Source organism: Strongylocentrotus purpuratus, unplaced genomic scaffold (assembly GCF_000002235.5).
Source record: "Strongylocentrotus purpuratus isolate Spur 01 unplaced genomic scaffold, Spur_5.0 spur5_scaffold_2, whole genome shotgun sequence".
In the NCBI taxonomy this organism is placed as follows: domain Eukaryota; kingdom Metazoa; phylum Echinodermata; class Echinoidea; order Camarodonta; family Strongylocentrotidae; genus Strongylocentrotus; species Strongylocentrotus purpuratus.
This window is the reverse complement of record NW_022145605.1, coordinates 42,041,908-42,068,575: the sequence shown is the minus strand read 5'-3', so window position 1 is coordinate 42,068,575 and position 26,668 is coordinate 42,041,908. Positions and strand designations below refer to the sequence as shown.

Sequence of the window (26,668 nt, the reverse complement as noted above, 5' to 3'; positions counted from 1 at the left end):
AGAAAAATAATGAAACAGCAACAGGGAGAAAAGAGAAGGAGAGAGAGAGAGAGAGAGAGAGAGAGAGAGAGAAACGTTATAGGGCTGTAATGCAACAGAGTACTTTACCCCCAACCCACCCAAAACAAGCCATAGAGGTCTTGTGGTCAAGTGGAAAACTCAAGGACTGTAAACCAAAGGTACGAGTTCAAACCCTTGCCATAGCACTAACATCCTTTGGCAAGACATTAATCTACCTTTGCCATACTCAACCTAGGTAAGGATACCTGGCAAGAATTAATTCCTTAAAATGGCAGCCATGCTGAAGGCGGAGTAATCATTTTGGAGAGTGTCAAGTCTGACAAACATGAGCACTATGCAAGAACTCAGTATTATTATAATCATTATTACTTCAATTATTATTATTATAAGAAAACATATACACATACCGCACACAAGTAATATCAGATTCATATGCTTCAAGCAAAGGGAAGATAGTATGTGAAAGAAGGTTCAACAACAACAAAAAGGCATGGAATTTTCTAATGAGCAAAACAAGACATTGAAAATACATCGCAAAGAAGTGGTTAACAAGAATTATCTACATCAGGAAAGTGATAGATACATGTACCTAAAGAATGTAATGATCATTTCAAACCTTGAAAGAGAAAAAACACAGCCGAGGAGTAACAAAATATGTGTGTGTGTCTTATGGTTTCCTATCTTGTGCACCGCTAGCTATGACTCACTCAGCATGCAGTGAATGATCAGCCTTACTACATGGTAGGGGTAGGCAGAGATGGAGGTAGATAGTAAGTCAGGTGCTTTATAACAAGTGTATTAGAAAATGATACTGAAGACAAACAGAAAGTCCAATGGACCCCCCCCCCCCTCTCCCCAAATAAAGAGGTAAGGAGAAAGACAGACAGTGAATGAATAGCCTTGTTGAACATGACAGGGGTAGGCAGAGATGTAGATAGTGATATTAAGCTAAGGGTATAACAAGAGTATTAGAAAATGAATACTGAAGACAAACAGAAAGGCCGATTGAAAAAGAAAAGATATATAGATAAGGAGAAAGTCAGACAGTGAATGGATAGCCTTGTGACATGGTAGGGGAAGGCAGACATGGAGCTGGATAGTAAGTCAGGTGGTTTATAACAAGATTTAGAAAATGAATATTGAAGACAAACAGAAAGGTCAATGGAGCAAATAAGAGAAAGAGGTTAAGAAAAAGACAGACAGTGAATGAATAGCCTTGTTACATGACAGGGGTAGGCAGAGATAGTGATAGTGATAGTAAGCTAGGGGGTATAACAGTAGTAAGGACATGAAAAGTGAAGATAAACAGAGAGGCCAATGGAGAAAACAGAGATAGAGGTAAAGAGAGAGACAGACATGGAATAGATAGCCTTGTTACATGGCAGGGATAGGATGAGATAGAGATAGTGATAGTAAGCTAGGGGGGGGGTGTATAACGAGAGTAAGGAAATGAATACTGAAGACAAACAGAAGGACTGTGGATAAGAAAAGAGATATAATAGGTAAGGAGAAAGATAGACAGTGAATGGATAGCCTTGCTACATGGCAGGGCAGGAAGAGATAGAGATAGTGATAGTAAACCATGTGATACAAAACAGGAGTAAGGAATAGATGACAAATAGACAGAGAAAGAGGAAGATAGAGAAGGAAGATCAAGAAAATGAACAACAAAGAATAGGGAAAATAGACAAAGAGAAAGGCATAAAGACTGGTCAAAGAGAGACATTTAAAAAGAAATATGAAATTAATTGAGCTATCCACACTTGTTTTCAATAGCAATGAACTGAACAAAATAAAAAATGTACACAGCAACACCCCCCTCGTCAGATGTCATGTATCATAAGATCTCTATGAAGATAAACATGTATCCACACACATTGCTTTATATCAAAGGCCTACATGGGAGTTATGTTGGAGATGTCGTGGTTGAGTGGATACGTCGCTGGACTATTGATCACAAGGTACACGGTTCGAGCCGCACCGCGGCACTAATGTCCTTTGGCGAGACATTGATCTACATTTGCCACACTTCACTCGGGTGCAGTAAATGAGGACCTGGTGAAATTTATTCCTTGAAACGCAGCGCACGTAACAGGTGCACTGCTAAAGCCAGTGCGATTATGATTAAGTAAGTGTTAGGCGCAATATAAGCAATTATAATTATTATTCACTGCAATACAGGCCAAATCTTATGCAAACATTGTCAAGACCACTCACAAGTCAAGTTTATGTGTAAATCTGGATTTACATTTGCAGTATGGCTTCACACAAGTAATATCTTGAAGCTGATATTTTATCACAGCACAATTTAGTTGTTGCTGATTGATTCTCTATACGCAATTTATAAATAAGTGTAAACATCACTAAACTCACCAGAAGATATGAGCACACTTGTTCTCAGAGGCCTTATAGAGAGCTTCCCAGAATGGTTTAGCTTCATCCGGTAGGACCTTCCTGAACCTTATCTTGAGTTCACTGACCGTCTCTAGCTTACTCTGAAGACCAATGTTAGGCTTGAAGAGCTGTAAAGAACCTTTCTTAGAGGAGCTGGAGGAGGGAGGGAAGCGAGCAAGGATTGCTACCTTACGACCAAACTTCATCTGAAAAATAAAGGAATATGCCATGTGAAAGAATTATATTGAATAGACTTTGAATCTGACTGATTTACTTATTTGTTCCTCATGTGATAAAATGTGCTTATATTTTTTACACAATAAATCACACATGCATTTTATGAAGGACAATTGATTGAATAAAAGTAGGAACTTTATTCTTGTGAATTTGTCTATCACAGAAAATCTTTCAAACTGAAAAAGACTGATGAAGAATGTATTTTAAAAAGTTTAAAGTGATGCAGTGACAATCATAGAATGCACAGTCATAAATGACGCCTCCGCTATAGAGCGATCTATACATCTAAATCTTTGAAGGATCAAAATTGGGTGAAGCATCATTCAAGTCAGGTCAAGGGAATCATTAGATGGTGTGACACCTCCTACATAAACTCAATTTAATCTGACTTGATGACACTATCCTGACATCTTCTTGACTGCTCTTGTTGAGAGTGAATACTCACCAGTTGTGAGATGTAGAATCCTTCTTCAGGCTGCGAGAGCTCTGACCACATATCAATAGCTTTCTTCCATGACATCCCTCTCTCCGCTCCAACCTAAAATACAACACAATGAATATAACATTAATATCACCTTCATCTGACCACATATTAATAGCTTTCTTCCATGACATCTCTCTCTCCGCACCAACCTAAAATACAACACAATGAATATAACATCAATATCATATTGGCAGAGATGGAGAGGTCTTCATCTGGCCACATTTTACACATTGCATGATTAGCAAGCTACAATCATCAGCACAGACTCATAGCATCAGTTATAAGGACTATTTTTTTTTTTTTTTGGGGGGGGGGGTTTAATCTGTCATTTCTGTAAAGCATGTGTAGCATTCATCTCTATCACTGTAGCCTCTGCTTCCAAGGTGGAGATTACTATCCTGGAATTTATTTTACATTATAATTTTGTTGTTAACATTGAAATCATTGTAACAGGCAACAAAACAACACCATTAAAAGTTCAACTGTCAAAAGTTTTTGAATTATTACACTGAAATTCATATAATGTTGTTTACTGCATATAAATACATTACTGTTGAACATCAATGCCTTTACCTTGTGGAGTTCATTTGTTGCATTGCCTGACATAGCAACATATGTGTCTGTGTGTATCCTTCTTATATCCATTCTCTCATTGCTAATATCTGTTGATAGAACAAAATACAGTTTGCAAATGAGAAACAGTGGAGTTCATGTATTCTTGAAGATATACATATAAAATTCTTTTTTTTATAAAGTCCTTCCACAAGACAAGTACTCTGATTATTAATGTAAAGATGAGTACCTTGGCAGTAATGGACATATGTCAATGAATTGTTCACAAGAAATATAACAGTCTGTTTCTGGTTTATCATTAATTGGTGTAAAGTAACTGCTTGGGAAGAGGTTTTAATCATTTGGGCAATGAAAAAAATGGGAAAAAAAGGGATCTGCCACCAATAAGAAGTTATCACATGTGAAGTACACATTTATAAATAGCACTTGAGCCAGAACCATTGCTGCCAGTTAATATAAAACTGGATGAATATGGCCTAAAGTCGCCAAACTTTAAATTAAATTGCACCGAGAGTCTGAAACGACATTTTAATAAATGAGCCATTACAAACTCTGGTAACATTTACTCCTGGCTTAAATTAGTCCAAAATGTAGGTTTTAAAAGTTTTAAAGATTAGGGTGAAGGAAAGGAATAATAATGTGTGGTCAAGAGTTGCAGTAAGGCCTTTGTGGTTTTGTTAAAGTTGTCAACAGAGCCGTGTCGTAGAACCAAAAACAGATTCTTTACATACCCATAATACCAGCATCCCACTGGCCTTCCTTCTTAGCCCGTGATATAATAGTAACCATGGTATCACTGAAGTACTTGAAGAGAGAGTTCTGGGTATCTACCTCCATACCAAGGAGACGATTCAGGAACTTAGGCATACTGCTGTAGTCTGGATGGAAGACAAGAATAAAAGGTTTGATACTACTCACAAAATACTTCCAAACTTCCTTTCTATTCAAGACACTGCTGGTGTTATCCTGAAAACATCAGTCTTTCATACATCAGTCTTCATTTTTTAAAGCAGGACTGCACTATTTGTAGCTACTTTGCGCCCTCTATATAGCAAACAATCCCTAAGTGGTACCCGTTGGCCCCCCATGATCCCCTTTTCCTTGTGTTAATTGAGAGCTGATTTAATGAAATAACCACCTGTCGATGACCATGCAGGGAGGTCTAATCCCTCCTGGCCAAACTAGTGCAGACAGGCTTTAATTGAGCATCCATTTATTGAACGTTTCAGGGGAAATTACTATTGTTTAGTGTACTGAAGAAGATTAAAATTAACTCTTTCAATGACTTGAAGAACACTGCATATAAATTTAGAAAGGGATGGAAATGAGCTGCTAATTTTACCTTTCTCAAAGAAGTACATATCATGATCCTCATTGTATGACAGCAGACCAACACCTACCATGGCTTTCTTCACATCTACATGAACAAAGAAAAATAAGTGAAAGAGAAACAAATTCATTTTGAAATATTTTATATCTCAGCATAATTCAATCAGCAATTCAACAAATAAATTTAAGTACAAACATATTGAAGCTTTTTATCTGGCATTCATCAACGTTTATTTCGTATAAATGCCAAACACCAATCATTCTTTATCAATAAGGGAAGCACAAAAAAGTTGAATTGTTGTTATAGGCAATCCTCTGTGGTTAACATATATATTTTGTCACATTTTTTTCTTCTTTCTGATATTTTCTAAATGTTTGAAATGGAGCTTACACACGATATGAAATGAGCACACACACATAAACCAAACAAAAACAAAAGAAAACCAAAACCCCAAAACAAGAAGATACATATATAATCTCTTTTCACAAGAGCACTACGTATAATTTCACTTAAATTTTTTCCAGTCAAGAAAGATACAAAACATAAATATCTCTTTAAATTATTCCCATTTGAGATGATACATACCATCAAAGAATGACGATCCTCCAGGTGGTTTTACTATAGGAGTGTCCAGGTCCAGAATGGTTCTCATAATCAGCTCCAGTGCTTCACGTCCATACTGATAAATGAGAGGAACATGTGATGTAATCATTAGTATTTCATCAAGGCACACGCATATATATGCATGTAGTAAAGGAAAACCATACAAAATCAATTTGTCACATTTCTACAAATGTAGTTGATAATTAGGAAGCCATCAGAATAAGCAAATTGTAAATACTGTGAAAAAGGTTGTTTTTTTTCCCAAATAATATCTAGAAGCATATACATTCCTGTTGACATGATTCTTTCCTTACACAGTGGGTTTCAAGTAAAATGCTTTATAAAACTTTATTGGAGAAATAAAAATTACTAAAAGAATTCCACATGATGTATCTATATGAAAGAAGTTTAAATCCATGATAGTGACTCATTCAGCCCCGGTAAAAATCTCCTGAAGGGTAAGCAAACTATTACGGTTGTCAAGCACCTACCTTTGTATCAATGTTAAATCGACTCAAGTCTTTGGATTCTGTAGCTCTCCTATCACCGTGAGTAAGTGCTCCCTGCAATATGACAGGAATGATATAAATAAAATGAGTTGAAGAAAATCATCATCATGAAAATACTACCTTCAAGTATGTGAAAATGAATTCAATGAAAATAAAAAGACATCACTAAATTGTTGCTGAGCCGTACATAAAGCACTAAACTAAACACCAAAAGTACTTGCTAGTGTCAAGGGGCGTATTCACACCACAAGGGGGGACCGTGGGCGGACCGTGGATCGCGCTATCGTAGCGCGATCCACGGTCCGCCCATTGGCATTTGCCGAATCCACACCGGAATGAGATAGCGCAGTCTATCGTAGCACCCACTTTTTTTGAGAGGTCAGAGCGGTCAAAGATTTCGCGCGCTATTACTAATTAGGAGTGTTGAGTTGTACCGATTCAGATTCAGATCGCACCAATATAGAATGGGTATAAAATTCCCAGCGTGTAGAACGATGACTTCCGGCGTGCTATCGTAGCTCGGGTTCACACCGGCAGAGATAGCGCGGTCTAGTGGGCAGGCGCTAGACCGCAATAACTCTCGTGGACCACCCCCAAGAGGTGCTCCAGTGGCACACTGTTTTGGCTCGCCGTGGCTCACTGTTGGGCGGACCGAAATGACGTTGTACCTTCCACACCGCAGAGATAGCGTGGTCTAGCGCGCGCTAGACTGCGCTTTCTCTGCCGGTGTGAACAGCCTCATAGAGTAATATGTGGAAGCATCATCAATTTCTCTATTAGAGTTGTAGCACAATATCAATTACATGTATCAATCACTGAAACTTTTCACTTATTCTTCTACAATTGTGAAGAGAAAACTGGTAATTTTCAGTTGAAAAAGTTATGAAAGTCTACTTTATGTCATTTATCTATCTGATGAAATATAATTTTCAGACTTACCAGACTTTCGAGTCGCTTAGCAACAATGGAAGCAAATCTCTGTTCTCCCGCTAGCTCTGAGATGAGGAAGACATACTCTGGTGCTGTTACCTGATTAGATCTATGCGTACGACCTACGAGATAGAGAAAAGTAATATTGACAATATTTATTTCTTGTAAGTGCATATCACATATATTGTCTCTATACGCTTCCAAAATATGTTGAATACTACCCTGGCTTTAAATCCAGCAACCACAGTGCTCAGCGCATTCAAGGAAAGGTAACTAAGTGGTTAGAGAATAGGTTTTTGTAGTTGAAGGTCTAGTATTCAAAATTAATTTTACATGGTAGTGCAATTGGGCAAGCCTTCATTCATAATCATGTACTTTCTCATATCTACCACATGTGGTGCTTAAAGGTAAAGACCAGTTTGGAAACGCCCCCCTCTCAAAAAATGAAATGGAAGCTCTTATTACCAATGTGAAAGAATATGTTTTGACTAATACGTGATGATACAAATTTTGCTGGGAAACCGCCTACTAATTGATATATTTGGTAAATTATTATATCTATTCGGACCGGATAGATATCCCGTAGTCCCATATACATCTATCTGTGAACAGTGCTTGTTACTTTACCAAGACTGGGCTAAATTCCTTATCATTTTGATGATTCCAGAACCTTGTAGAGTACACACCAATACTTATATGCTAGATGATCAACCTTTTCTGATCGATTCCACACTGTTTCTTTCACAATGCAGTTGCATGACCAGGGACCCGTCTCACAAAGCCTTTTTTCAAATGACAAATGACAAAAATCAGAGACAAATCTGCCGATAACCAATCACAAGCAAAGATTTCAGTAGCTTATAACAAAAACTGTCATTTGTCACTGATGACAAGTTGTGTGAAACGCCCCCCAGAACTGGTCTTTATCTTTAAGGCACTCAAATGAGAGGGGCGATAAATTCATAGCCCCACTAGGAGCTTACCTATGAGAGTACCCTTGCTTTCATATCAGACAAGTAAAATGAGCATTAATCAATCAAAAGAGAGTTGACTCTCAAACCAAATGAGGACGAATTCAAGATAGTGTTTACGCCTGTCATCATCATCGATGACAGACAATTGGAAGGGAAATTGAGGATCGCAATATGGTAAAAAATCTATTTTATTATTATTACTACTACTTCTATATATGTATGACTGAAGATTTCTTGGAAAGATATGGTGAAGGAAGAAAGCAGTAAGGTTGGTTTAAATAAGAATGCTTGAGACAAGAAGAAGTGGACAGAGGGAGTGTCATCATGGCACGAAAGTCAGCTGACTTTATTAAATGATGATGATGATGACTATTCTATAAAATATTAAAAACTCAAATTATCTACATCTCTGAACACAACAAAGACAAATATCATACAGAACATTTCTGGATGTGATGATATTAATAAAGTCTTACCAAACTGTTGAACAGCTTTATCTGCACTCCAAGGTAATTCTAATGTTATATGAACTCTCTTCTTCTGATTGGCTACTCTTCTATCGGCCTGTAGTGAGATCCCTGAACTTGCTGCTTCTGAGATGATAGCTACATACTGCCAACCACAAACACAACAAATACATTTATTCATAAGTATGCTGCACAATTGAAATTAGCATCATTTACTTTTACTGTTTTTCATTAGCTGAATTGAGCATAAGTCTATTTGTAAATGTTAACCTCAGGAACATGGCAAATCCACTCCACACTGACTGCAAAATTGACTGAGCTTTTACCATTGGGGGTAATGTAATTATTTGATAAGTCTGTTGTTGGTCTCCTTGATGTGACTGGGTATTAGAAAAGAATACTTGTAAATTCTACAATAGAAGAGTGAAGTTTTGTGCATCAACCCAAAGAACAAGGGGCGAAACCTACTCCCATACCTTCTAACAATCTCTATCTCTTAAAGTTACTGGTCCTAAAGAATCTAAGTCTTGACAAGAAAAGTAATAGAAAGACTAGGGTATTATGAGCAATTGCTGCAAAGGTCTTACATCAGGAGTAAAACAATATAATGAAATGGATATAATTCAAGACCAAAAATTTACAATTCTCTTAAATACATTCTTACCACAAAACTTAAAAAGTTATGAAAGCAGATGTCTCACCTTCTCACCTTCCATGAAGCGTCTTTTCTCGGTCAGATTGAGGATTTCAAGTGGAATGTCATATTCACTTCTAGATTCATACTGGACGCCATTATCATGACTCACCACTCGACCCTTACGACCTGTCATCTGATTAAAGCAAATGGTATACCACAATTAATCTCGTTGTAACTGGCAACACACACGTACATGTACTTCAAAACCAAAAAATTATATGAACATACAACAACAAAGGCTGTTTTGACAAAAATTCATTCTTATTTTTAAGTTATTTCATGGATGGAACATAAATGTGCACCACTCTCAAAACCTACAAAATTCTCTGTTTTAAAAATAGACAGAAATGTGTATTCGATCACATACTGGGAATGGAAGCAGGGTTGGCATATTTCCCGCTTCGGAGGGTTATTTCCCGGACGCCGGGAAATAAGCGGTATTTACCGGTATTTACCGCTTTTTACCGGTATTTACCACTTTTTACCGGGAAATACCGGGAAATATATTTTTCCACTCACTTGTTCATAGGTATTGTCCAATTTTGAACATAATAACAATGGTGGTGAGTATGGTTGCTCTTGTGTGTACTATTTGTGTGTGTGTGTGTGTGTTTGTTTGTTTGTCTATGTCTGTAATTATGTAATGCTGGAAAAAAATACAGGAAAAAGATACCAAATAAACACCTAATCTAGATATGATGTTCTTCATTAAAGGGAACCAAAACCTTCATACTTTGATGAAATCATTTGTGGACAACTCTCCATGCCTTTTGTACATCAAATTTCACAATTCTTTCATTTTTTTCCCCTATTTATTTGTGTTCTTGATCGGATTTCATAACATGTGAAGTAGAATATCATTTTGCATTCTATATCTTGCTTTCAGGGGAGTACATTATCTCAATCACAAGAAAGAAGGAAAAACATGAAATTTGATGTACAAAAGGCATGGAGAGTTGTCCACAAATGATGTCATCAAATTGAATATCGCCCTCTAGTGACTAGTCATTTCAAAAAGCTTTAACTTCCTTATTCCTTGCCTGATTTTGTTCAAATTTTCACTGATTTTATTCAAATATCTTAAACTTTACAATAAAAGTAACTTGTATGAAGGTTTTGGTTCCCAGTTGCTAATTACCATATTCATGAATACCTATTAATTAGCATATGAACAAAATGCCATTTGTTTGGGTGTGTACATGTATGCAGTGAGGATTTCATAAATCTGTTTGTGTGTTCCTACTATGAGTATTGTGCTGCTAATTATTTCAGAACAATATTTTCAGTTATGAGGCTAAAAACAAGTAAAATTATTAATAAATAGAGAATTAAAATTATATTTCCCGTTTTTTACATATTTACCGGACGTGCATCTTATTTACCGGACAATATTTACCAGTATTTACCGCCGGTAATTACCGCCACCGGTATTTACCGCCCAACCCTGAATGGAAGCGCAGGATTATTTATTGACCGTTGCGTTTGTATAATTTTACCATTTGCATGATTATATTCAACATATTTTCATATGTATTTGTAAATTGTGAACAATTCAGCCATTGGATGCTCATCATGATTTCTATTAAACTATGAATAAAGGGGAATAAAAACACAGAACTATTCTATTGACCACCTTACCTCTGCAACATTATCTGGTCCACCTAGTTCATCAATGAGCTCATCTAGTGTGTTAGGAGGTAGTTCAGCTGATAGTTCTTCTAGAGTATCCATGAGTTCTTGTCTCATCAGTCTTCCTCTCTCGTAGGCATCCATGCCTGGTAGTACACTACTCTTGGTAGCTATGGACAAAAAGAAAACACATGTTTGATAAATAATAATAATCAGCATTTATACAGCGTCATCTCTCTAGAAATTCTATCCCGAGGCGCACTATTTCAGTGTTGCCCCAGCTATGCTAGCTGCCATTACAGTGCTCAGCATTTCAAGGAAATAATTCCTGCTAGGTACCCATTTACCTCATCTGGGTCGAGTGTGGCAAATGCAGATTAATGCCTTGCCAAAGGCCATTAGTGTCATGTCGGGGATGGAACCACAACCTTTCAATTTCAAATCAAGTGCTTAAACCAGACTATGACACTTCTACATAAAGCTATATGGTAAAGCACTATTTTGTGGAGGTGTCATGGTATTCATTCACTTGACTATTAATCCAAGGATTGAGCATTCGATTCGCAGCCCTGCACTAATTTTCTTTAGCAATACATTCATCCATATCTACTACTCTCCATCCGGGTGTAAGTGGATACCCAATATGCTAGAGCACTTCACATATGGTCTCCAGCTGTGACCAGGGTAATACTGTTAGGCACAAGAAGCGTCACAGCGTGCTGGACATGTGCGCTACATAAGAACTAAAGAAGCCACCATTATCATTATCATTATTATTATTACCAATAGACAGAGAATAAAACAAGAAACACTTACATATACACAGGAATTCAAAGCAAATACGTTTCAGTAGATGGAATATTATGCAACCTGACTGTTATCCAATATGGCAGTAAACACAATGTTATCAGATGTACAAAACTTAGATCATTGAGAGTGACAGATGATAGGTTTTGTTATTAGCTAGTGAAAATCCTTGCTTCTGATTGGTTGTCAGCAGATTTTTGTCATTGAAAAAAGGCTTTGTGAAAACAGTACCTGATAATTTAACCTCTCAGATATTAACATTCTTATTGACATTCTTATTGTTTGTTAATCTTTATCAAGTTTATACTAACTGTTACTTTAATTGTTTTTTATTTTTTATCTTGTAACAAAGCTTGTACTGCCCTTTAGGATTGAGTTAACACCTTCCAAACTCTGAGCAGAGGATTTGAGCTTACCTGAAGGAACTGATGATGAAAGACCCTGTAGGGTAGTAGCCGCTGCATCGGTAGATAGAGACCTTGGTGCCTTTGGCAGGATCCCAAGAGCTCTTAAAGCGTTGTCTGCAGCAGAATCAACGCTATCTATCTCATGAGAGGCGCTCTTAGATTTAGATGATGAAAAGGGAGATAACGAAGCTTTCTTGTCCTTGGGTTTCTTTGTCTTCTTTGTTTTTGGCTCTTTGCCCTTCCTTCCACTCCTGTTCAACCATGGGTCTGAAAGAAATCACATTTTACTGTTTTAGAAAACAAATGTATGTTGTTTAAGTGTTAAGTGGGAAATGTAATGAAGGGTATTCATTGATTGGACTAATTGCCAGGAAAAGCTCTCATCAGGTCCTCCTTCCATTAACAAAGCGTCCATGATAAGGCCTTCAAGCCTTCTAGGAATTTTTACAACCCCTTTGACCAATTCCTCTCCATGTGTCGAGAGTCAGAAATGTAATCATCTTGAAAACATATATTAGTGACATAATAAGGATTCAAACAGCGCACCATAATATCTGTAGTGCACTACACCACAACATCTTGTATGTACTTTTCTGTTTCCTGAGTTACAAAAGTTGAATTATTTCATGATCTATTCTTTTTAAATATCTTGAAATGTATTTTTTTTTCACTGTAAGTTTAAAACATTAAAAAAGAAATAGGTCCTCACCATCATCTGAATCTGAGTTGTTGTTAAATGGATTGAAGTCATCTTCATCATTGTCTGAATCAAAGATAGGTGAGTCATCATCATACGATGATGAAGAGGACGATGATGAGGCATCGTCATTATCCTTCTCTTTCTTCTTGGTCTCTTTGGTTTTCTTCTTCCTTTGTCCTCCATCGTCATCATCATCATCATCGTCATCATCATCATCATCATCATCAGTGCCACCTGATGAGCTTTCACTGTCTTCTACCCACCAGTCTCTGGTCACTCCCTTCTTCTTCCACTTCTTACCTGAGATAGAATACAAGAATACAATCACATGACATTCATATATCACCTGAGATAGAATACAAGAATACAATCATATCACATTCATGTGTCAACCGAGATAGAATACAAGAATACAATCACATGACATTCATATGTCGCCTGAGATAGAATACAAGAATACAATCACATGACATTCATATATCACCTGAGATAGAATACAAGAATACAATCATATCACATTCATGTGTCAACCGAGATAGAATACAAGAATACAATCACATGACATTCATATGTCGCCTGAGATAGAATACAAGAATACAATCACATCACATTCATGTGTCACCCGATATAGAATACAAGAATACAATCACATCACATTCATGTGTCACCCGAGATAGAATACAAGAATACAATCACATGACATTCATATGTCGCCTGAGATAGAATACAAGAATACAATCACATGACATTCACGTGTCGCCTGAGATAGAATACAAGAATGCAATCATATCACATTCACGTGTCACCTGATATAGAATACAAGAATACAATCACATGACATTCATATGTCGCCTGAGATAGAATACAAGAATACAATCACATGACATTCATATATCACCTGAGATAGAATACAAGAATACAATCATATCACATTCATGTGTCAACCGAGATAGAATACAAGAATACAATCACATGACATTCATATGTCGCCTGAGATAGAATACAAGAATACAATCACATCACATTCATGTGTCACCCGATATAGAATACAAGAATACAATCACATCACATTCATGTGTCACCTGAGATAGAATACAAGAATACAATCAAATCACATTCATGTGTCACCCGAGATAGAATACAAGAATACAATCACATGACATTCATATGTCGCCTGAGATAGAATACAAGAATACAATCACATGACATTCACGTGTCGCCTGAGATAGAATACAAGAATGCAATCATATCACATTCATGTGTCACCTGATATAGAATACAAGAATACAATCACATGACATTCACATGTCGCCTGAGATAGAATACAAGAATACCATCACATGACATTCACGTGTCGCCTGAGATAGAATACAAGAATGCAATCATATCACATTCATGTGTCACCTGAGATAGAATACAAGAATACAATCACATGACATTCACATGTCACCTGAGATAGAATACAAGAATACAATCACATGACATTCACATGTCACCTGAGATAGAATACAAGAATACAATCACATGACATTCATGTGTCACCTGAGATAGAATACAAGAATACAATCACATCACATTCATATGTCACCTGAGGTCACCTGAGATAGAATACCGGTACAAGAATAGAATCACATGACATTCATGTGTCACTGGAGATAGAATACAAGAATACAATCACATGACATTCATATGTAGCCTGAGATAGAATACAAGAATACGATCACATGACATTCACATGTCACCTGAGATAGAATACAAGAATACGATCACATGACATTCATGTGTCACCTTAGATAGAATACAAGAATACAACCACATGACATTCATATGTCGCCTGAGATAGAATACAAGAATACAATCATATCACATTCATGTGTCACCCGAGATAGAATACAAGAATACAATCACATCACATTCATGTGTCACCTGAGAATCCTGAGATAGAATACAAGAATACAATCACATCACATTCATGTGTCACCTGAGATAGAATACAAGAATACAATCACATCACATTCATGTGTCACCTTAGATAGAATACAAGAATACAACCACATGACATTCATATGTCGCCTGAGATAGAATACAAGAATACAATCATATCACATTCATGTGTCACCCGAGATAGAATACAAGAATACAATCACATCACATTCATGTGTCACCTGAGAATCCTGAGATAGAATACAAGAATACAATCACATCACATTCATGTGTCACCTGAGATAGAATACAAGAATACAATCACATCACATTCATGTGCCACCTGAGATAGAATACAAGAATACAATCACATCACATTCATGTCTTACCCGAGATAGAATACAAGAATACAATCACATCACACTCATGTCTTACCCGAGATAGAATACAAGAATACAATCACATCACATTCATGTGTCACCTGAGATAGAATACAAGAATACCATCACATCACATTCATGTCTTACCTGAGAAAGAATACAAGAAAACCATCACATCACATTCTATGATTCATGGTTCAAATTGTGATGTTAAGTATAATGTTGAGCAAAATGATCAAACATCGCACACTTTTACAATATTCTTCTTGATTGTTGATGATGAAGTAGATATATTTCAAAGAGGGTGTGGGTACAAACATGTGCCCAATAATAGATCTAGGAAACAGGTTTGATTTGAAGAAAATAAAGGAAATTCATGAAATTGTTCATACAATGCAAATGAACAGCTGAATCAAAGAAATTTCAAAATGTGTTTGATAGATATTTAAATTAAAAAGTTTATAACTTTCTTATCTCTTAGTGGATTTTAAGGCTGTGCATAACCGTGTAATGAGGTACTCGAGTACACTCCCGGGCTTACAAGCGAATACTCGAATATTCGGATGCCATGTTGTTGTTTTTTAATTTTAAAAAATTAAAAAAAAAAAAAAAATCCCGGTCACCTGGCTCTGTCCAGGCCGACGCTTATCCTTGCCAGGGAGAGCGCCGGCCGCCGCACAGTGGGCCAGGGATGAACCAAAGTGCGCCAAAACTCATTTTTGGTGATTTTTTTTCTTCCAACTTTTGTCTTGCCCAGTTGGAAGGTAACACATTGAGGAATACCTCAGAAAAATATTTAATTCCGATATGCACAATAAGGGTATAAATTTACTCCTTCAAACAGCAAAATCCTACATATTCACAGTTTTAGTGCAAAAGTGACTTATTTTATAAATCTTTCAATTTAACATGTAGTTTTTAAGTTATTGATATGAAATTGCTCTCACATATTCCTAATAGTTCATTTCATTGCATGAATGGGTTAAAATTGATAGAAACATAATCTTCATGATTTATACTAAAGGGTAATTCACTGAAAAATGGACTAATTATCCATGTTTTTTATAAATGCAAAGAAAATGTTTAGATCACATTCGTGAGTTTTTCGGAGTCGGACCTGGGATATTTCTACCGTAGCTATGGTGGTGGCAATTTAATTTTTTTTTATTACTACGGTAGAAATATCCCAGGTCCGCCTACGAAAACTCACGCTATTTTACTTCGATTTGCAGTTGAAGGCGACGATTTAATAATAATAATAATAGTAAATAATGCTGTTTTAAAAACCAAAGATGACTTTACCTCCGAGTCCAAACAGAAATCCGGACATTTAGGCCCAGTTTCTGAGTGGTGAGTTGACAGTGAATGAGCTGGAAACATTTTTACCCACGGTACCATGCTGGCGGCCGGCGCTCTCCCTGGTACAGTTAAGCGTCGGGCTGGACAGTGTCAGGTGACCGGGATTTTTGTTGTTGTTTTGTTTTGCGGCCGAATATTCGAGTACGAGTAAATCGTACTCGAGTAGTTGTCAACAGTGCGAGTATTCCAGTATTCGACTACTTGTCGCAGCCCAAGTGGATTTATCTCAAACTTTACAAGATCCAATTCTCTAGTTATCTCTACTCTTTTCATAACCAACTTGATACCAGGGTGCATTTCCTCTTCCAGGGGTGATAGTGAGCATTAAAATAAAAAAAAATTCCCCCTCAACCACACCACCCTTGAGTAAAAAAAAAAGAGGAATCGGGGGAAAAAATGGCATCTAACAACATTCCACCCATTTTGAGTAAGAAAAATTGGCAAATATTAGGGAAGAATAGAGAATATAAGGGGAAAATCGGTTATTGAAAAAAGAAAAAAAATCAGGAAACCAATTAAAATCAGGTTTTTTATCAGGCCTGTTTTCACATGTAAGAGAACAATCCAGAGACATACTGACCTGACTTTTTCCTCTTCTTTCCTCTCTTGCGTTTGCTCCCCTTATTATCCTCATTGTTGTCATCATGCATGTGACCATTGAAGCTCAGTCCTAGCATACTCATTGTCTTGTTACGATCAGGCACAGGAAAGTGCTTCTCCACCAATGTTGTGAATACACCTCTGTAGATGGATGAATGGTAAAATGGAAAAAAGGGAAATTCAAAAGGCAATGTTGAGCGTTGTGAACAAAAATGAAAAATCCCCAAGACTGAATTTAACGATTTTGGACAATAACATTTTTTGCAAACATACAATATTTCCTTACACCATAGGTTATTGCAATATATAACATACATATGGGTCACCTTAATCTATAAACTTGATCACATCTATACAATTGTGATTATCAGCTTATGTGAGTAACTTTATACTACTGGTTGAAAGTATGTAGTCCGAATAACTTACAAGGGTTATCAGCTTATCATGACTTTGTGAGGAGCTAAAACTTTGATGATATGCATACTCTTTTTGCGGTGAAAGATCTACAGAACATGCAATGGACCACTTTAGATGACCTTGGACACACATACAGTGTCAATCAATATCACACACCAAACAATTTTGAAACAGAGAGACTCACTTTCCAGCAATGAATGATTTACCATCACTAAATCAGCAACTCTTTCAATCACATCTGAAACATGTGCATTGAAACAAAGCAATCCAAATGAAAGTGGCTACAATTTCATGAAGCACTTCATGTCATATCATAGTACAGTGAAACCTGTCTATAAAGACCACCCAAGAAAGACAAGAAAAGTGGTCTTTATAGGAGGTGGTCTTTATGTACAGGTGCCTATAGTACATGATTCAATGAGAAACCATTTTCAAGGGAAACAAAAAATGGTGGTCTTTGTAGAGAGGTGGTCGCTAAACCAGGTTTGACTGTAGTTACCTTGCTGTAGAGACAAAATCATTGAGTTCTCCTCCTGCTTCTTCTAAGGCATCTAAGGTCCTGGCTTCACCCGTTGACTGAAGACCAATCACTACACACTGCAGGTACGTAGGCAGGAATGAAAGGTAAGAATACCATTAAAAACAGTAAATATTCATCATACACTTATGACAGTAAAATGCAGGATTGAATGTCAGAATATCACTTGCAAGGGATTACTCATTACCAAATATTCAATTAAGATAATAAATTGATAGTATGATGAATAACAGGTAGAAAGGAGTGTCTTTCAAGACTACACAGTCTTAATTATATTTGCTAAACATTATTTGTAAGGGCTCAGCAATCATCTCTAAAATATAATCATAATCACATCACTCAGTATGACAAGATGGCTGAATCTTTCAATCAATATGAGATACAGTTTAAATACATTGAGCCAAGGATGATTTCTAAGTACCTACGTCAAAATTGAAAACATCATAAGAGTTTCATAGGCAGACTAATTCAATCTCATGGATATTAAAAAGAGAAGCTTTCCCTAAAAGCATTCTATATTACCTTTCCATGTTTGACCGAGTCCCTGGCCAGCTTGACCAGATGCTTGACCTTGGCTGCAATACAGAGATACTTGAAGAATCTCTGATGAGCTGACCAGAACTGACCCCACATGGACTTGCACATACGTTGGTCCGCGTCCATTAGCTTGGCTGCCTTCTGGAATCGGTCTCTCGCCATATGCCACTGATAATATCAAAGATACACTGTAACAATCAGAATGGGCTTCCAATTTGCATACTTTCTTAAATCACATCACAAGTACCATTATCTTTTGAATATAAATGAAACGAACTAGAAGAATGAAATGTGTCCAAAATGAACATTGGATGGAAAAACAGGAGTACGAGTCTTTGTGCAAATATGTTTTCCTCTTTTCTTCATTTTAAGTTCCACATAATTATTGCCAAGTGCAATATAAGAAATTACAAAAACAGACATCCTGCTATTAAACCATAAATTGAAAGGAGGTGACTTGCATTCACTTTATAGCAGTTATAGATTTGATGAGATTTAACTTATTTGCCTCAAATTTCTTACATGACAAAAACATTTGATCATCAGTTGATATGACTTACTTTCAATTCATACCAATATTATACTATCGAGCAAAGCCATAGATTCCGTGATAAGAATTGGAAGCTTTGACTTACCAGTCTGACTGACTTGTTGTAGATCCGTTTGAAGGATTCTGAGAGAGCTACTTCTTTGATCTTGAAGGTAACTCCATGGAAACTAAGCTGTCTGGCCAGGTATGTCCCTCTCAGCTTCAAATCCATAGCAACCACTTCCATAGCACCAACTCCTCTAGAATATCAAATGTGACAAGTTCTCTTTAAGTTTGAAGGTAACTAGGTGAATCTCTATAAACATGCATTAAGTTATCAAACACAACTACAGCTATCAAAACCTAAAAGTGACTATTAAGTAATTTTTGTTGTTGATGTTTCAACATCACAACCTCTCCCCTTTGAATTTGTTTTCATGGGGATCATTTGAAAAGAATGGAAGTATTATATTCAACAAATTTAATTAAATGCCAGCAGCAGAAGTATATCAAAGATTATAAGATGATGACGTGGATCCTAATCAAATAATTGGTTGAGAGCTTACATGTGACCAGGCATTTATTTTGCCTAACACGTAATTTTGATGATGACCGGTAATAATCAAATGCTAATGAATCAAGGTTAAAAAAATTCATTTTATAAACAAATAAAACATAATCTTATAAAACAAATATTACACATCATTTTGTTCGGGCATTAGTAAAAAATTACCCACACCCGGTACCTTCGAAACAGTCCAAACACCCTCGACTTTCGCCTTGAGCGTGTTAGACTGTTCCAAAGGTACCTTGTGTGGGTAATTCTTACTAATGCCCTCACTGCTGTGTATTATTTGTATTTTTAAACCTATTTCCAACGAACAACAGGAATCCCATCCCCCTACCCCCCCCCCCCTCCCAAGAAAGCTTTATGGTGTTCAAGCATAAACAGTTCTGTTATGATCTTTTGAAAACTTGTGGAACATTAACCACAAAACACATGTTGCATCCTTAACACTTTTGTTTGTGAGGTATAAATGAAGCCGATGTATTCATTACCTTCTCTCAATGGCTTGGATGTAAGCATTGAAGTCTGGGAAAGCTGAGCCCTTTCCCCAGATACCAAGACGCGACATGTAGGCCATATTACGAGGCTCAGAAGCACCTATGTGAGAATACATTCAAAGACAATGAAACGCATGATTAATGTTCATGACATATTACGAGGCTCAGAAGCACCTGTGTGAGATACATTCAATGACAATGAAAAGCTTGATTCTTGTTCATGGCATATACTATGTATGTATTAACAAATTGAAATTTCAAAAATTAAGAACAAAAATTTGTTGGTTCCCTCTCCCATTCTTGCTGTCTGCAGTTTCTTAACTTGTTTTTTAGTTTTAGAAGCTCTCCAACTGTTCAGTTTCATTTTCCTCCATAATTCATCTATTCATTGGAACTGCATCTGTTTGTTTCTTCAAAAGAGACTTCAAGCACTGTACTCTTCACCTACAGCACCAAGCACTGTCTACCTTATTCTTTGGTACCCATCTTATACAAATCAATAAAACAAACCATTCATTAGGAATACAATTGTCACAAAGCCACCAGCGCACAATGCTTAAACTTTATAAGAAGACACAAAGACTGGTAACAAACCTGTAGCACTGCAGTATACCACTCTGGCCTTTGGGAGTTGTTTCTGTAGCTCTAGTACTGTGATACCAGTCTTGGTTGGTTTAGCTGACCCTGTAGGTACAAGGTTCTTAGCTTTGTGACACTCATCAAACACAATCTAGGAACCAGCAGTCAAGAAATCATAAATGATAAACCATTTCATTTACAATAAACAATTCAATATGTAGTGCTTCAAAGTAGAACGATTTATTACAACTTTAACAACTTTATTTACAGCCATCATTTTCATGATCCTATTCTCATAATTACCTTAACCAACAAACTCAATAGGGAGTTTTCAAAGATTCATAAAGAAGTACAGTTTTATGTATCAGCATCAATCATGCACTAAACAGAAAAGTAAAATTTTATATTTTGCATTAAAAAATCGGTCCATGACCGCAAATTTTGATTAGTGTAATGAAATGTTGGTTACCTATTTTACTTCAATGCCCCGTCAAAAGAAAGTACAAAAGCTTTAAGACCTATCATAAAGAACTACATAATTGACGACTATGACCTTACCAAATGGCATAAGCAAATACGTTTTACTCAAGCCATCGGCTCATGGCTATGAGACCACTGCTCTACCAATCACAATGCTCTACTATCATCTTAAACTAGATTGATCAGTTTTAGCATGGTTATAGGAATAATGTTTAAAGGATACAACTCCATCGAAATCCTTGCCAAACCAGTGAAGGATCTGTTTGAGACGAGTCCTATACTTGCTACGGTTCTGACTCTCTCCTATTAGTGAGGAGTAGGTAGCGAAGATGACACCTTTCCTCACGTGACCGTTCTCTGTGGAGTTGATCTTGGCATATTTGAACTTTGTAGAGAAAAAAAATATATCATGTAAATGAGAGAAGAGTGATGAAAGAAAGAAAAGAATATATATGAGAGAGAGAGAGTAGATTGAGAAGGAAGAAAAGAGAGACAGAGAGTAGGGGAGGGGGTTAAGAAAGAGGCAATAGAAGAAATGTAATCTTCAACTGTATGTAGACTAATAATGAGTGGGCTAGCCGTTCTCTTGCTTTGCAAACTCAAATATCTAGGATAACTCTGGAATTTGTTTGTGTATTTGATAGTATCTAGTTGCTATTCACTTTAACATGTTTCCCCATTTTAGACCAATATTGGTTGGTGTTGTACATTGTTTGTTGTTTCAAGCAGGGTTTTGCAAACTTGATATCATATTTCTTGGTAAAACCCACAATAATCTATAGACCAAATTAATAGCATGACTGGCAAACTTTACTCTCAACAGGAGAATTGTATTTTTCTTGAACACCACCTGTATGACCATCTTACCTTGTTGAGTGAATGAACAGGTATATTACTAGCACCAATATCCTTCAGATCTCTCATTGCATCGTATTTCAAGTCATTTGAAACACTCAACCTGGGAGAGAGAAAGCAGTGTTGTCCAATTTATATATTTGTTAGGGTCCTAACTCGAATTGCCAATGGCCTATGCAGTTCCCTTCCACATTTTCGTTTTACTGTAATATATATATATACATATATTGTTCATATTATTTATGTTCTTAATGGTAAGTTTTTTATGGAATGTGGAAATAAATTTGAATTTGAACTTGAACATTAATGTTCTGATTACTATCTTACTGGATACATTTTGAAGCGCTATTTTGTTTAGGGCTTCAATATTACACCATATCACAGACACTGATAACAAATAGGGCCATGCATCTCAGATTTGTGAAACTGGAAACATTGTTAAACAATGCGTTAAATATCTTACTGGATACAGGAGGCCTCCTAACCAAGTATTGAACATTATCAAAACCATTACTCATGTCTGGTTAAATGAAGAAGGCAGTCAAATCAATAAATTATCCCAATATTTACTGCCCATTAAAAGCATCAGTACAAACTTTCAATATCTTTGGTGTTATTATCAATCACTGCAGTAAAAACCTTGGTTTATAAAGCAATTACAAATATCTTTGGATCTAAACTAGAAACCTTTCATATCACTAACTATCAGAGTACTCTCTTCCTCCAAGGATGCAGTTCTATTTTAGCTAATAATATCTTCTTAATTTCATCTCACCTACAGTGTGTACCTTTCATGAACATTTATTCATTCAAAATATTTCATTCAGGGGGAAGGGTATCTTTTTCTTCTGAATGAGGTACATGAGATTTTCTAGGCTTATTTCCTATTCTGCATTTCTACCTAAAACAAAGTTCTTTGAATGACAACTATTTCTTACCATAGTGCTCTTTTCCTGCCCAGAGCATAGTTTTCTAAGATGACTCCAGCTACTGTTCTTCCTTTCCCTACACCAGCTCCATCACCTGATCAAACACACAAAACCAAGAATGAGAAGATTGACAATTTATATCACATTTTGCTTTAGTAAATAAAACAGGACAAACTATATTAAAATGATTTACATCATTGTTTGTGGCACAATGTTCATAAGTTTGGCTAGGAGGGATTAGACCACCCAGGGTGGTCACTGACAGGTGGCTATCTCATCAACTCAGCTCTCACATAAGAAAAAGAGGATCATGGGAGACCAATGGGCACCACTTAGGCATTGTTTTCTATATAGAGGGAGCAAGTAGCTACAAGTAGTACAGTGGGGCTTTAAATGAAGTCTTGATAAAAATCTTACCACTTTAACCTCATCAAGATAACTTACAGATTTATGTTCAAAACATTAACCCATTAGCAACTAGATATATTGTAAAATGGCCTATTACTCACTGGGAGATCAATGTTACTCTCATTTTGACATTGTTCTGAACAATATGAAACATGTACTATTTTTCTATGCAGAATCCTACTGTAGACATCGTAAGGATTACTCACGTATAACATTATCACGGTAGACCCTTAGAATGGATACTATAGCGCTTTGAAAATAGCAAAACATACAGGCAGTTTGGGGCAGTTCAGTGAGTAAATGGAGGGGCGGTTTAGTTGCTAAAGGGTTAAACAAATAAATTTGTGAACTTTGACCTCATGATTTGGATCATTTGTTGTGTACTTTGTTTCATCATTATCTTTTTCATTTCTTACTTTCACTATTTACTCTGTTGTTCAAGAGAAGGAGCACTACACACGTGTGTCATGTAATGTCTATAATCATTGGTATTATAATTTAATTCAATTTCAATTTCGGTTTTTATTAAAAATATACCAAATAAAAAGTCCAAAAACTAACAATAATTGGCTCACATTGTATCATATAAAAATACATTAAAAACAGTAGATTAAAAAAATTCAGTAACCATCATTACCTACAGACATATTCATCATCCGCACTATCAAACATTTATATTTCAATTTCCAAAAAGTGCAATGATGAAAGGAATAAAGACAAAGATCTGATTGAGACTGACCTACAAGGAACCCTGCGCGTGTTCCATTGGGTAGTATCGTCTCATGCTGCTGGCATGCATACGTGATAGCTTCAAGCTGCAGAGAAGAGAGGTGCCCATAATCCATGGTGCTCTCTGGTATGCTCAGATGATACCATACGTTAGGAGGCTGCACACTGGCGAGGGAACTCGTCTCAACTACAGCGTCAGGGTGACTCTGACCAATCTTCACTGCAATCAGAATGGGTTTGTAAACACAAAAAAATATGTAATTAGGAAGTTGTTGTACGAGTAAGTGGTGTCCTTAAAATAAACCATGAAAGGTTCAGTATAATGTGAAAGGAATCAGTTGCCCTAGAAAAAAATTGTTGGTCTAAGAAAGACTTGCTCTTGAACTGCTGATATAAATGCTAACGAAGGACCCTTCACAAGGCACATTGCCAGAGTTAACTGTTAAGAAAGAGTAACCTCTGTTCTTATTGCTTGCAATTGGCACTCTTAACAAATGTAAATCATATTGGGCGACCTCAATGATTCCTTTGTTATTCAATCATATTTTGATGTTCATTTACAGTGATCTGCATAAACTTCACAATAAACAAAAATAGCGGTAGTTTTGTTTGGTAGCCATCTGGGCAACACAGATAGACTTTTAGACTGTCTCGCAGGTGGGCAATGGCACCTGAGCAACACCTAATTTTGAGTCCTGGAACTTCAAAACCCCCAAAATATTGTGAAAAGCAAATATGTTGAATGTATTCCAAACATTGCAGATGGTGTCCTCTTTTCCTTGCTATCAGTGATTCATTAGTTGTTGTGCCTCACCATTTTATTGTTACCATTTCTGTTAAGTCACATGGATTGGAAAAGAAGACCTTTGGGTCACAGTTATTTAGTTGATCTTTTTCTTTTCCCGGCATCCATGTGACTCTTTTCCAAATGTACTCTTGTTTTGTATTCACTGATTTTCTTTGTTTTTGCAGAATAAATAATAATAATAATAAGAAGAAGAAGAACAGTTGACAATCTCCAGGAGTACTCACATTTACTTGGAGTGTAGTTTGCGTAGGTGTCGGCAAAGCTAAGAGTCTCATCCTCCTCCAGGTCGTCATCATCGTCATCATCGATGATCCGGAATGGGTGCCGCCTTGTGACGGTCAGAGTCTTGTTTACTCCCTGTATGAGACATGTAATAAGAAACACAGGTTAAGAACTTGTTTAGATACAACGTTAAGGAAACATGTCCGGGTCCGCTTTTTCATGGATAAGTCATCCAAAAGATATGCAAAACTTGAAAAAAAATTAAACAGAAATTGGAGTGGCGTGAACTGCAGCAGCTGTGCACATACAGCGAAATTCCTCTGTTGGAGGGCTTCACAATGTTGTAATTATTAGATGCAATCCACAACCTTTATTTTTTTTTCTCAAAATGAAGAAGGCAGAATGAAGAATGTTGTATTAACTAACCTGAGAAGTTGAAGGATAAAAAGGCATTTTCATCTTTGCCATTGGGTCATCATTCTTGGGTAGTTGGAATGAAGCTGATCTGACGACAGTGGATCCATTGCCCATCACAATAGGTGAAGATGATCTGTTCGAAACAACCCCTGGATGAGAGACTGTTTGCATAGTCCTAATAACCCCCGGTTTCATTAGGGCTGAGTCTGTATTAGATCTGGTAAGACTATATGGCTTAGTGTCATTGAGGACGATCGTCTTCTTGGTCGTTGGCTGCTGCACGCCCGGGCTTGATGGTCTAACAACAAACTTGACATACTGCTTGGTCAGTGGATTGCCTCCCTTGAGAGCGGCGAGAGTGGATGTGGTAATGGAGTTGTTGAGACCCTTCTCAGAGGATGTAGTGGTCAGAATAATAGGCTTGGTCGTGACTATCTGCTGACCGTCTGGTCTGCTGCTGATGATCTTGAGCATGCTGCCTGGTGAGCTCAGACCTCCTGCTGATGACATGGAGGTCATCTGGCGTATGACGATGGTTTGTTTAGAGGATGTCGGAAAGGCAGGCTGATGGTTCCCTGTCACTGTTCTAGTAGTACTGATCAGATTCTGTAATAGTCAATGTTAACGATTCATTATTTTCATTGATTGCTTTGAAAGTCAATATTCTTATCTTATAAATGCCAAAACCATTCACGATTGGAAATGACTAATTGGAAAATCAGTCTGAGGTGCTGGAAAGGTTTTAATTACAGACATCTTCAGGATATGTTAAAATCAAAAACACAAAGAGAACAAAGGAGGTTTGATCCTTTTCGAACAAACTGATAATTTTGCCTTTAATTTTGTTAACTTTTTTCTAAATTATTCCAGAACAAAATTGTCAATATCCAAACAATGACTTACCAAAGAACATTTTTGCTGTTGCTGATATATAAAGCAGACTATTTGATCAATAAAACAATAACTTGTCCACTGTACCACATATTGACATACATGTAAGATGGTCTTAAAAGTTACCTGTGGCTGGTTATATGAGCTTGAAGGTGTTTCTTGCAACATCTGTAGAAGTGGATCCGATTCTTCTTCCTCCACACCACTAGCAGCCATGGCCTGGCATTGAAATAGAAGAAA

General features: G+C 36.7%; 1 protein-coding gene across 1 annotated transcript in view; it reads right to left on the bottom strand.

Moving 5' to 3' along the window:
* The window catches only part of LOC100888616 (protein strawberry notch homolog 1), a 56,798-nt gene that overhangs the window by 13,275 nt on the left and 16,855 nt on the right, over window positions 1–26,668 (bottom strand). The window contains exons 3-28 of the mRNA XM_030992486.1: window positions 26,555–26,647; window positions 25,547–26,143; window positions 25,123–25,255; window positions 24,101–24,310; window positions 22,963–23,047; window positions 22,037–22,127; window positions 21,393–21,554; window positions 20,705–20,840; window positions 20,105–20,210; window positions 19,152–19,305; window positions 18,502–18,684; window positions 17,941–18,038; window positions 17,005–17,165; window positions 12,772–13,062; window positions 12,072–12,329; window positions 10,858–11,018; window positions 9,224–9,352; window positions 8,532–8,667; window positions 7,091–7,203; window positions 6,134–6,205; window positions 5,625–5,718; window positions 5,052–5,126; window positions 4,441–4,587; window positions 3,710–3,798; window positions 3,098–3,190; window positions 2,395–2,621 (exon numbers count right to left, since the gene is read on the bottom strand). Of these exons, the coding sequence (XP_030848346.1) occupies window positions 2,395–2,621; window positions 3,098–3,190; window positions 3,710–3,798; window positions 4,441–4,587; window positions 5,052–5,126; window positions 5,625–5,718; window positions 6,134–6,205; window positions 7,091–7,203; window positions 8,532–8,667; window positions 9,224–9,352; window positions 10,858–11,018; window positions 12,072–12,329; window positions 12,772–13,062; window positions 17,005–17,165; window positions 17,941–18,038; window positions 18,502–18,684; window positions 19,152–19,305; window positions 20,105–20,210; window positions 20,705–20,840; window positions 21,393–21,554; window positions 22,037–22,127; window positions 22,963–23,047; window positions 24,101–24,310; window positions 25,123–25,255; window positions 25,547–26,143; window positions 26,555–26,647 (4,094 nt within the window). The remainder of the gene's footprint in view (window positions 1–2,394; window positions 2,622–3,097; window positions 3,191–3,709; window positions 3,799–4,440; window positions 4,588–5,051; window positions 5,127–5,624; window positions 5,719–6,133; window positions 6,206–7,090; window positions 7,204–8,531; window positions 8,668–9,223; window positions 9,353–10,857; window positions 11,019–12,071; window positions 12,330–12,771; window positions 13,063–17,004; window positions 17,166–17,940; window positions 18,039–18,501; window positions 18,685–19,151; window positions 19,306–20,104; window positions 20,211–20,704; window positions 20,841–21,392; window positions 21,555–22,036; window positions 22,128–22,962; window positions 23,048–24,100; window positions 24,311–25,122; window positions 25,256–25,546; window positions 26,144–26,554; window positions 26,648–26,668) is intronic.